We start from the raw sequence: 12,410 nt of genomic DNA on the forward strand, positions 1-12,410 counted from the left end.
AACATATTTGGAGTGAGTGTAACTGCTTACAGCTGTGTCTGTATAGCATTGTCTCAATGGCAAGGCCTGTAGTAACACACAGAACAGCAATCCCAGCTTGCTTTTGGTTTTTTTTCCCTCTTGACAGTTGCAGGGTGAAGTGGCAACAGGTTACCACTGAATCAGATGGAGGCCCATCTGTGTGTTCAGGAAAGCGTGGTCAGTACACATCTCAGTGTTAGAAATGGAAGTGCCTGACTTCCTGTGATCTGCAGAAATCAGGAGCTGTTCCTAGAATGTTGCTTTGTGGCGAGTTTCAATTAAAAAATCAGGGCACAAGTCATTGAAAAGTGAGGTTAGAAAGTAAGTATTATCCTTTAATGCTTTAAGAGTCCTTGAGGAAAAAACAGCTTCTGTACAGTGTGCTGCCTAGCTGATTCTAAAATGGGTATTGCTTCATGATTATCAATTTGTATCATACAGGTCGTGTACTGAGTCCCTCACTTGCTGAATGCTTTATCAAACATTAAAAAAAATAGCCTAAGGAGTTTACAGTGCCAGATGAGAGGCAGCTGGCAAAGGCTGTCAGGGTAGTGCAAGCATCGTGGGCTTACTGTTGGCTTGCATGCATAAGCAGTGATCTTGGCTTGTGTTATTGAACTGCTGTCTAATCGTGCATGTTACCTCGGGGAGGTGCCTCTTGTTGCCTCTATGTCCATCATTACAAAACAAAGCTTTCGGGAGGAAAGTGAATTTTAAGGAGATGGAGAGTTTACCCAGGCAGAAGTGGAGGGCTTGTGTGTGATGAGAGCCCTGAAATGGGAGGTCACAGTTCTCTTGTCGCCGTCTTGAGCTTAATTTAAAGGTTGAACTTGTGCGAGGTAACACCGCAGAGCTGAGCTGAGCTGATAATTCGAGAAAAATCAAGTGCAGAAGTAGATCTGTGAATCATCAGCTTAGCAGTGATTGTGGGGTTTGTGTGTGCGAATGAGATGACTTGGAGCTGAGGTACAGGAAGAAAAGGAGGGTCAGAGCCAAGGGGAGCCCCTGCTGCAGGCTGGAGGGACGGTGAGGGCAGCAGGCGAAAAGTCACTGTAGGAAGCTGTAAGGGTGAGATGTGGAGTTGGATGCTCTGTAATTCTGGTATGCAGATTTTAGAGTAATTGTGCTCTTTCTATAAGCGACCTCGGTTCGCCTCCTCCTGACAGCTTGCTTCGTGTTCTGGAGGCATCAGAGTTCGGTGGGAGAAGGGGAGGGACTGGGCTGAGCTGTACAAAAGCTGACTTTAAAAACCAGAGCGACTCGTACTCCAGCCTTTGTCAGAACAGGTGCCTGTGCTGAATAGTGAATCTTCCCTCACAAATCGCAAACAAGCGGAAGAGGAATGTGACCCAAATACCTCCCCTGCTCTGAATGCGTTTGCTGGGAGCTTGTCAGTCCTGGGCTGATCTGCTCTTTTGTGAATAAAGATGCGAGCCAGTCCTGTGAAGTCCTCAGACCTCTCCCCTTGTCTGTGCTGGGTGCAGGTTTGTGACCCTGTGGCTTCCCTCACAATGGTGGCCCCTTTTTCAATGATATTGTACACAAACGATGCCCGAAATGCTTTTGAATGAATGGCCAACAATGCAGAGGAGCTGCCTATCAAATGCACTGTGTCAGTGGGCAGGAGGGCACTCAGCAATTCAACTGGACCCTCCCCAGTTCCTTTTAGAAGTGCCTGAAGTTGTGAACATAGATGTGAAGGCTCTCTTGGGGCCAGATTTTCAGAGCTGTTTTTAATTTGTTGACGTGGCTGGGGTGGTGTTTTTGTAGCCTGTTCTCATGACTGCTTGTTGTCTGTGGAAGCCAGCGCCCGTCACGTGCCAGGTGACATGGTGCTGGGAAGCGTGATGTGACTCAGGCTGCTGCTGTGGATTTCTTGGAGCTGTTGGGTGCTGCTGGGAAGCAGGCTCGAGAGCAAGTGGGGCAGAAGCTGCAGCGAGGAGGATGCACTCCGTGGTTCTGTTTTGATTATGCTTGTTCTAATAGTCAGACCTATTTTAAGGTCGAGCTTTCCCAGCTGCAAAGCTGATAATGTACTGTACCATCTAATCCTGCCGTGTGAATGAAGCTTGCTACCCCCCAGGTGCCTGCCAGTCTCTCTCCTTGTTTATCACACTCCAAAGCACAGTATAATACACACCTGAAGAACGGTCAGCTTCATCCTCTGCAGGAGCTTATTTAGACAGCATCCTGCAGGGAGGAAGAACAGAGGTTTGCTGCAGTGCGAGCTGACAAAGCCAGTCCTCTGACTTACCTGTAACCTTAATCTCTCTGCTGAGCTCTTGTACGCTGACACATTTGGCAGCTCTTCCGGCCAAGCTGGAGAGAGCTGAAACCCACCCAGCTTACGTGCATGGAGCTGCTTTCTGCAGTGTGTGACTTGGCAGCCAGGGAGCACACGGGACTAAGGCGTCCTTTCCCTGGGAAGGCTGTGAGTGCTGGGGCTGCTGAATCTGCTGGAAGCAGGTGACTCATAGCCAGAGGCCTCCGGGCACCTGGTGGAATGTAATAAATAAGCAGTGTGGTTCAGTGATTCAACATCATCCCTGGCTCCCCACCCAAGCAACACAACCGCTTGCCCCTTCCTGCCCTCCTCCAGCTGTTTGTGCTCTGCCTTCCCAGGAAAGCCTGTCTGCCTTTGGTGCCTCTGTACTGCTGGCTGCTCTCACAGAGCCTGTAATTCCTGATGCTCCCTTCATCTTTAAGACCTGGAGACAAAACCGTGTGACTGTGGCTTGAGCTAGTTTGTGCTGATCATCACTGCAAAGCTGTTTGGTCACATTCTGTCCCTGCCTACATGATATCTGTGGTGTACGTTTTGCAGGGTTGGTCTTTGCACTGCTCTGGTCCTCAGTGTGCCTGGATGCCTCTTGAGTGATAAAAGATGCAGATCAAATCATGCTGTGATTGAGTGGCGAGGCTACGTCCTGTGTTCTTGTGTTAATCCCATTCGGTCAGAAGAAAACCTGTTCCTTCCCTGGTGATGCTGGTAGCCTGTCTGTGATTGAAGGCTAAAAGTGAATGAAAACTGAAAGGGTTTTCCACAGCAGTGCTGGGGAGGAAAATGCTATTTCAGCTAACAAATATTGTACAGCTGGAACTAAAGGAGCAGGAATTGGCTTACGGCTGGGGGTGAGCAGGCGTGTCCGAACTCATAAGAACAGATTCTGTTCCGGTTTCCGGTTGGAGCAATTTCGAAATACAGCAAAAGAAAACCCAACAAAACAAAGTTGGGGCTTAAAGGGAATTTCAGTATGCCCACAGTGCCCAGGAGTGGCTGGGGTGACCCGAGAGGTTCCTTCCTGCTCCTAGCTGAAGAGGACGCTTTCTCAGCCTCAGCTGCCCCAAAGGATGTTGTACATGCGTTCTGCCTTGGTGATAAAGCTGTGTGAGAGGTTCTCTGCATCCTGCCCTGCCTCACCCCTTGCTGTGCTCGCAAGGAAGTCTCTGTGATGGTGAAAACCTTCACTTGTGTTTTTACTTGTCTTGCTACAGGAATGGGGACCACAGATCACGTCATAGTGCTGGCTTCCACCAACCGTGCTGATGTTTTGGATAATGCCTTGATGAGACCTGGCAGGCTTGACAGACACATCTTCATTGATCTTCCAACACTCCAGGTATATCCCATCATCTGTCCTGTCCTTTCTACAGTGTTCATGGCTGAAGTGTCCCAGTCCTTCCCTTGCCGATTGTTCATTGGCCTGGCAACCACTGAGTTTGGGGCAGATGGAGATGGCATATGAACCTCAGCAGCAAGTTCTTCTGTGAGGTTCTCTGCCATGCAGATGCAGAATTTGTTGTCTTCTCTCCAGGAAATCAGGAGCCACCTAATTGGCAAAGCTGGCTTGTGTGGGGAAAACTCAACCTGTCGTGTGCCTTGAGCACCATTTGTCTTGTAGGTTTATCATCCTCACTCTCCTCATCAAGCTCCTCATTTTCTTCCAGGCAGCCTAAGTGACTTTCCTTCTGAATGCTTTTGTAGATCCATTTATTAGGGGAGTCTGTCATGTCCGCTGTGTTGACGTTTGTAGTGGAGCTTTGCAAATAGGCTCAGCTGCAGTGAAGGTCTGCCTGCTCTGCCAGCACAGTCTCTTCTTCTCCCATCTGTGCTTTACTGTCATCCTCAGAGTTTTCAGTTAAAATACCTCAAATGCCTGATACAATCTGGCACCGGAAGCATGAACTCTGCAGCTGCCCTGAAGGAGGAAAGGGAAAAACCCTGGCAACTGAGCCCATTGTTTTAATCAGGATCTCCTGGGCCAGCTGAATGAGTCATTGCTTGGCCGCTGGCCAGCCGTCAGCTCACCCCCACCTCTGTCTGGGAAGTGGTCGAAGGCTGAGCAGCTCGTAGATGGGATTCTTCTTTCTTGCAGTGCAGGAGGGAGCAGGTAGCTGCATCCTGAGCTCCTTCCTGCAAGTGCTTATATGGTAAGAGCAAAGTTAAAAGACAGATCAGAGTGAAAGTTAGAAGGGGAGAGCGGCCCTGAGAGAGAAAGCAGTGACTCACGGTAAGCCTCCATACATCTGTTCTGAATTTGAGAGCTGGGTGTTTATCAGGGCTCCTGTAGGACTGAAGTGCTGTAAGGACAGCCCTGCCCTCTGCTGGCAGTGTCACCGTCCGTGCTGCCAGAGGTCTGGCTTTTCCTCTGCTCCCTGCCTTAGGGAGCAGTGAAGCTGCCATGTTAGGAAGCTTGCTGGGCTCAAACGTTCACTGTTGTGTAAGTGCTCTGTGCTCTTCGCAGGAGAGAAGAGAGATCTTTGAGCAGCACCTGAAGGGTCTCAAGCTGATCCAAGATGCCAGCTTCTACTCGCAGCACCTTGCTGAGCTGACTCCAGGCTTCAGTGGTATGACACCTTGTATCCTTGAGGGACTGTTCTGCCTCTGCCTTGCAAATTCAGCTACGTGAAGCTCCTCAGTAGCTTAGGTTTAAGAGGATATTTTGGTCTCAAGGGCTTTCTTTTTTTTTTTTTTTTTTTTTTTTCCTTCTTTCCCTTAAAATCCTCCTCTCTACTTAAACAGGGAGAGCCTAATCAGCTCCCTCGTGAAAGGAGCTGCAATGAGCAATTGTTTCTGGCTATTTTCAGTGTCCTGCAATTTCTGGGAATAGCAAGGTGCAGGAGGCTGAGGAAAAACAGGCTATTACAAGTGCCTGGGATCCTAATTCCTGTTAATGCTCTTCTCCAAGCTGTTGTTGAAGATAAAGTGTTGTACTTCACACTGAGATGTGGAAAAACACCTGTGCTGGTAGGCATTACCAGGAAAGCAGATAGGAGAAAGGAACAGCAGTTCCTTCATCTGTTGGAGTAGAAATTGGACGACTCTTGAGCCTGCTTCCAGGGTCAGTCCCTGGGAGTTTTAAACATTGCTGAGCAAGGGGCTCCAGAGTTCCTGTTTATGTGGAGTTCCTGGAATATCCTTTCTGGGTTTCCCCTCTAACAGGCCCCAGCACACTGCCTCTTCGTGACTTCTTTCAGCAGCCCCCCACCACCATCACCCACACACACAAACTCAGAACAGATGTTCTTTCTCTTCTGCACAGAGGTTTGTGTGGTTGCTGCATGAACAGTGCAGCAATCCATGCCAATCCAGACTGCCCACAGCACTCCCCTGTTGTTAGAGCCAGCCTTGGCTTTAGCCTCTTAATTGATTGCTGAACTCTGTCCTCTGTATGGCAACACCGTGCTCATTGCCAAGGCAGTGGTATTGTTCAAATCCAACGTAAACACCATGGCTGAGATTCACTCTCTGTTCCCAAGGAACAAAGAGGAGCTTGCAGTGCAGGCTGTGTGACTTCCTTAGGCCCTCCTCCAGATCTGTTCTGCCTTATCTGTCTGTCATACACCAGACCCGGTGTAATTCTTACGCACTCTTGCCAACAGGAGCAGACATAGCAAATATATGCAATGAGGCTGCTCTCCACGCTGCCAGAGAAGGCCACAAATCCATTGATACTTCCAACTTTGAGTATGCTGTGGAAAGAGTCATTGCAGGTAAGCTCCTGTTACCTCACTGATGTGTGCTGCGCGCCTTGGGAGCAGGCCCAGGTGGCTGGGTCGTGTTCCAGGGCAACAGCTAGGATCTCTCTGTGCTCTTTCTTGTCTGGAAGATCTCGAATGCAATAATCACAAATGAACCAGCCTTTCTGAATCTGTAGGCAACCTGAACCAGCAGCTCAGGAAAGGTATTCAGTAGCAAAGCATATACACAGAAAGAGAGGGGGAAGATTCAAAGCTGTATTTGTTTTTGAGCTGTTGGACTTGATGATCTTGAAGGTCTTTTTTAACCTGAATGATTCTGATTCTATGGAATATATGGCTTTTTAATTAAATGTTATATATATGCATAAACATTTTAGGGAATCTGAAATAAAATAGTGGAAGTATCTCTGGGGTTTTGTTCTTGCTCTGGACACCTGCTACATAAACATGAATAGCAAAGCAAATAGGCTATCCTGCCCCAGCCTCAACAGCAACAGGAAGAAATGAGAGATTTTTCTTCTTGGCCTCGAAGCCCAGACTTTGATGAATTGGCAGAATAAACTGAAAGACAGTGGAGCACTGTTCTCTCTCTGAGAACATCCTGTCAGCCTTCCCCTGTTGCTTGTGCAAGTGCCAGCAGAGAGGAACCTCTGGAGCCTGCCGTGGGGCAATATATTATAGGGAGGGGGAGGGAGAGTTCCCAGAAGGCTCGACCTCACCTGAGGGGTTTGAATCCGGTGCATTTCTGTCTGCACTTTCCTGCAGGCAATCCCTGACTTTCATGTTCAGACATTTAGCTGCTTCCAGCCTGCGGTGTCATCACTGGGGCTGAGTCTGGGCAAACAGCCTGGTGTTCTGTGCCTTTCTTAGAGTGTAGGAAAAAGGGTGTTCCTTCGGGGTCAGCTGTTCCCTGGCACAGCAATCGAATTCTCACCGTTTGCTTTTTATCAGAAAATGCCCAAATATTTTCCTGTTTAAGAGAAGGTATTTGAGATCGCCTCTGTTTTGCCTGTCTCTTACAAACGTAATCCTGGGAGTGCTTTGGGGGACTGAACACACTTCCACAAAGCCCAGACTGCGTGCAGCAGCTCCCAGAGTGGGCAGTGAGACAGCTCTCAGTGCAGAACAGAAACCCTAATAGCTATCACATAGATGTGCTTTACTTTTCCATCTGCAAGAGAGAGTACTGAACTTGCAGGGATTGCCTTGACTTTTCTTTCTGAATTCTGCCTTTTCCTTAGTTCCCCAGGCATGGAGGACAGGGCAGAAAGCAAGCAAGACCGCAGGGGATGTGCAGCAGAAGGAATATCTGGGATTCATGTGGTGGCCATGAGAGGGCATGGGCTTCAGCAGCTTCACTGCTGACAAGCTGCCTTGCTTCACTGAGGCTCTGTGACATTTGGGAAGCGATATCATCTATTTGTTGCTTAATCTGATCTTTTCATATTAGCAAGACCTGGCTATTTTTTTTGCAGAACAAGTCTAAATGGCCCTGAACAGCCCTCCAGGCCCTTGTATTAAGTGTGCCCTTGCCACGTAGTGGGAATGCTCTGGGTTTCACAATCCAGTTCAATATTTCAGTCGCTATAAAAGCTTTTCTTGAAGGAAACAAGATATTACTGTGCTTTGCATTATAAGCTTCTGGTTTTAATAAGGATGATGTGGAATCAAAAGAGAACTTTGCAAGTCCTGAGGCCCTGTCAGCCTTAAAGCTTTGTGTTGCTGTGAGGGAGGAACATGAACTCTTCGCTGTGGTAGTCCCCATTGTGTTTTCAGTTTGGGAACAGAAAGCAGTCAGTAAGTCAGGTCTCCTGGGAGTGCTGGAGGAAACCTGCTGAGCACACAGAAGCATTCAGGGCTTGTCCTGGGAAGATGGAGCAGAGCCTGTGCCCTGGTGGGGTTTGTGGACACAGCGTAAGACCAGCAAAGCCAGCCCAGGGTTTTTTCCTGTGGTGTTTGTCTCATAAAGGTGGTAAGACTGGGCCTTTAGAGGGCTCCCCAGCCTGGAGCTTACTTCGTTTGGGGGCAGCAGCAATCTTCACGCTTTGTGCTGTTGTGAAGAGAGCACAGTCCCTCGCTTCTCGATGGGCTGACAGGGATGCTACCAGAGTTTAAAAAGTCATAAAGCTGTATACAGCATATCCATACATCTCTCTGTAGAAGGGTGTGTACAGGGACGTGCCACGTGCTGCTGAAGGCAGAGTAAGGAGCTGACTAATGAAAATCAGGGCTGCTGCGATTCATCTGCGATTCCATCGCTGTCAGCCTCCCAGGGCACAGTGGTTTCCAGGGTCCCTAAGCAGTGCTTCTGCAAGATCTGCCGTGCTCCTTTTGCTGCTTCCTTGTTTAATAAAGCTCTTGACTTTGTTTAAAAATTAATGTTTAATAGAGTGCTGTTTTCCAAGGCATCAAGAGCCTTGGTACCTCTGCCTGCTCTCTGCCCTGCTGCTCCTGGCACAGTGCAGGCATCCACTTACAAGTACTGGGACCTTCTTGCATCTGATGCACAGAGCTATAATGACTGCTGGATTCGCAGTGTACTCTGGATCTAACGTATTCTGTACATGCTGGAAGCTTTACTTCCATTCAGCATTTTTTGGAATCCTAATTGGACGTACTGTGCGTTACGGGCTACTGGGTTGGAAAATAGACACTTTCAAAAATCACCTTTCTGGAGAAAGTATTAAGTGTGAGTTATGGCTTAATTTGGTAGTTCTCAGGAGCCTGGGAATGAGCTCGTGTGGAGCATGCTATCTGTAATCAGAGATTTCTTGGCTTTGGAGGAAGTTGGGTTTTTTTGTAGATACTCGTGTTTTTTTTGCTGACTTGAGCACTCAGTCTCATCTGGGACCTTTCTTATATATGTAATTCAAAATCTTTCTTCTTTCCTGTCCCTAGGGCCTGAAATACAGCAAAATCAGTATGATACTTCAGCTAGTCCTGTTGTTCTTTTTCCTTTTTTTTGGTAGTGTTTTTCTGGGGGGGGGGGGTGGATGTTCCCACCCTCCCAGTGGTAGACTGACTTTGCAGATATGTCCCTCAGCAGGAATACAGTGTAACGAGCCTGTGGCAGAGCCCGGGGCAGAACTGGGCTTTGCATTCTAGAGCTGTGATTCAACTGAGAGTTTTAAATTATTTGTGTAATGATTAAGTGTGTTCTGAGAAGACCGACAGCGCTGGCTTGTGCACCAAGCTGAACAGGTTGTGTCCTGCTGCTTACACCTATTGCCCGCTGCTGTCTCATCTGAGCCTTGCCTGTGCTCTGATAGGCACTGCCAAGAGAAATAAAATCCTGTCACCTGAAGAGAGGAAGGTGGTGGCGTTTCACGAGTCGGGCCACGCGTTGGTCGGCTGGCTGCTGGAGCACACGGAGGCAGTGATGAAGGTAACCCTGGCACCAGCTGCTGTGTCACGATGTGTGTTGTTGGGTGGGAAGAGGATTTTTTGGGCTGCTGCTGCCCAAGGTGTGCTGATTATTTTATAGCGCTTGTGTTTAATTCTGCTGCGTTGCTCTGGTCATCTTCATGAACTTGGGGCTGCGGATACTGCTGCAATCCGTGCTGCAAATACGCTGTCAAGAGAAACGGGTTGATAGCGGTGGTGCAAGGCTGATTAATCAGCCACGGGGGAACTCTGGCATTTAAAAGCTGACTGTGAAGCGCTCCCAGTGTTTGCTGGTTACCCAGTTGCTGGGCACATCTGAAGCAACTGAATCTTCTGGTGCTGCTGCTCAGTTCATGCACTTGCTCCAAGCACAAAGCGCTGCTCTGTGTGCGTGCGTGATCTCCTTCCCTGCTGCGGTTTGCCAGCATGTTGCAGCTACCAGTCAGGCCGTTGGAGAAACTGCTCTGATACTAATCGAAAGAGATGTGTTGTTCAGATTGGCTCGCTGAAGAGTTGGTCTGCCTGAAGCCCTTCTCTGCAGGAAAGGCCCCCCTTTGGCACCCCGGGGTGTGTTCTGTCCCATGCACGTCTCCTCAAAGAGCCCTGACACAGGGGAGAGGTGGAGGGTGGAAATGACAAGAATGACGGCTTCTTGGCCCGCCACCAGCAGCAAATTCACTCTGAATGACCTATTGTATAAGCTGAACTGTTGTTAATTGCTCTCCAACAAAATGTGGCTGCGTTTAATGGATGAGGGAATCGGGTCTTATTTTTCTGAAGGCATCCTGTGTGTTTGTTAGGTAGTCCCCATAATTTTGGAACATGGTTTAGCAAACTCCCATTGCTTACATCCTTCAAAGCCACTCCTAAGTCTCAAGATTTTACTGGCTTGCTGTTTAGGGTAACTTTTTATTTCTTGTTCTAAAAGTGAGGAAAGCTACTCCGCATCTGTGAAGGCAGAGCCTTCAGTATGGGAATGGCAACTGTAGTTCATGCCTGTGTAGGTTAGTGAGCAAGCCCCACTGCTTTTAACAAACATCCCTGGGAGGGCAGACCTCGTTGTGTTTGCTGCTGCTGTTGTTGAGAGCTCTTTTGTTCTCCAAACCAATGGAGCTGCTCTGTTTTGCAGGTTTCCATTGCCCCTCGGACAAATGCAGCACTTGGATTTGCCCAGATCCTTCCAAGAGAGCAGTACCTCTTCACCAGGGAGCAGCTGCTAGAGAGGATGTGTATGGCGCTGGGAGGGAGAGTGTCTGAAGCCATCACCTTTAACAAAGTCACCACAGGTGAGGGGACAGACCCTGACACAAGCAAGGGGAGGTCGTGCCAAGAGTCTGAACTTTGTACTTGTTGCTCTACCCAAGAGTAATGTGAAGCAGAGGTTCCCACCCTTGGGAATGGGAAGGAGAAATTTCAGAGTGCTTATTTTGATCTTGGACTTGGGTTTGTGAGCGTGAAGGCCTCTCATTGTGGGTTCCAACTGTGTAGTCTCAGACTTGTCCCAAAGTCTAAGGCTACAGATGCAATTACACAGCGAGACTCTTGGCTGATGGAAGAGCCTGGAGCTTTCTGTGCCTTAGTTCCAACCATTTATAGCTAGATGGGATAAGAGCAAAGCAGTGGCAGGGAAGCAGCCTGTATGAGCTAGCTACCAGAATGTGCTGGCAGTGCACACAGTGAGGCAGCGCGTTCACTGCCTGGATTCCTGCAGGTCCTCTGATCCCTTGACTGGTGGAATGTGTGTTTGTGCTGGACGTCCTCCTCTTGCTCTCATCTCAGACTGCTGCACCTTCTTTCTGTCTGTCTCACCCAGGAGCACAGGATGACCTGAAGAGGGTGACCAAGATAGCCTACTCCATGGTGAGGCAGTATGGGATGGTGCCCAGCATCGGGCAGATCTCCTTTCCGGATGGGGAGAGCACAGTTGGAATTGGCCGGCGCCCCTTCAGCCAGGGCCTTCAGCAGATGATGGACCACGTAGGGCTGCTCACCTCTTCCTCTTTGTTCTTCACTTTCTGTTGCTCACTGGAAATTGCATAAATTTGTACCTGAATGCTTTGCTTTTTTTTTTTTCATTTAGCCATTAAGTGGTAAAATTCAACAGCTGAGCACTAAGATAGCCTGGTACTGTTGTGTGTGCAAGGACTGTTCAGTGAGGCATTAAGAGCAAAGTCACATACAGCTGTGAGTCCAGCCCAGCAGCACTGCGCTGCCTGGAGCTGCAGTGAGTGGTTGTGAAATACAGTCTGTTCTGTGCATTGCAGTGTGAAAGCTGCAGTCCTGGTTCTTTTGTTGACAAGATTCTGGAGAGCTTCTGGGAGGTGGGAGGTACAAATGTGACTTTTGGAGAAGGGGGGAAGTGCTTTGTATAACTTGAACATGAAGGAGATGGAGCTGAGGGGGGGAGCATAGTTATGGAACTGAGGGCAGACAATTGGGGAGGGAGAGGTGCTGCTGTGTGAAGGTCTCTGCTCCTTGTTTGTCCACTTGCAGTACAAATCTCTCTTCTTATTATCTTCTAGGAAGCAAAAGTGCTGGTGGCTCAGGCCTACAGACGCACAGAAAAACTCCTATTGGACAACCGAGATAAGCTGCAAACAGTAAGTTGGAGTTATGTGGAGTTCCTTTAACTGCTGGGTTTGGCCTTGATACTTTCTGTGCTCTTGGTTGTTGCAGTGTCTCTGTGGTCCTAAAATGCCTTGTAATGGGGTTTCTGGGGTTTGTGTTGGGACTGCTGAATTGGTAGGCTGGTGCTGGCTGATTCTGTCTGCATACTCCAGGCAATTTTCACCTGCTATCTCCTTGATACCCAATATATCAAGGAGGCCTTATTGCAGAAGTAAGCTTTGTCTCCTCTGCTTTGTGTCTGGACAGTCTCCTAGCCAGTCAGTTCTCTTTCAGGATCTCAAGTGACAACAGAAGCACAGCCACCTCCATCTACCCACCAGCAGGCCTCCTTATGCATAATAAGGTGGCCAGAACTTGCTTGCTTCGGCACCCTGCTGTTGCCCGTATCACAGTTC

At 48.7% G+C, this 12,410-nt stretch overlaps 1 protein-coding gene across 1 annotated transcript in view; it reads left to right on the plus strand.

Annotated features, from left to right (window-relative positions):
- The window catches only part of SPG7 (SPG7 matrix AAA peptidase subunit, paraplegin), a 29,658-nt gene that overhangs the window by 16,120 nt on the left and 1,128 nt on the right, over positions 1 to 12,410 (plus strand). The window contains exons 10-16 of the mRNA XM_042821260.1: positions 3,517 to 3,641; positions 4,767 to 4,869; positions 5,905 to 6,015; positions 9,273 to 9,388; positions 10,517 to 10,673; positions 11,201 to 11,364; positions 11,910 to 11,987. Of these exons, the coding sequence (XP_042677194.1) occupies positions 3,517 to 3,641; positions 4,767 to 4,869; positions 5,905 to 6,015; positions 9,273 to 9,388; positions 10,517 to 10,673; positions 11,201 to 11,364; positions 11,910 to 11,987 (854 nt within the window). The remainder of the gene's footprint in view (positions 1 to 3,516; positions 3,642 to 4,766; positions 4,870 to 5,904; positions 6,016 to 9,272; positions 9,389 to 10,516; positions 10,674 to 11,200; positions 11,365 to 11,909; positions 11,988 to 12,410) is intronic.

The sequence above is a fragment of the Centrocercus urophasianus genome, unplaced genomic scaffold, assembly GCF_019232065.1.
Source record: "Centrocercus urophasianus isolate 14NV4802_14NV808 unplaced genomic scaffold, USGS_Curo_1.0 seq_2, whole genome shotgun sequence".
Taxonomy (NCBI): Eukaryota; Metazoa; Chordata; class Aves; order Galliformes; family Phasianidae; genus Centrocercus; species Centrocercus urophasianus.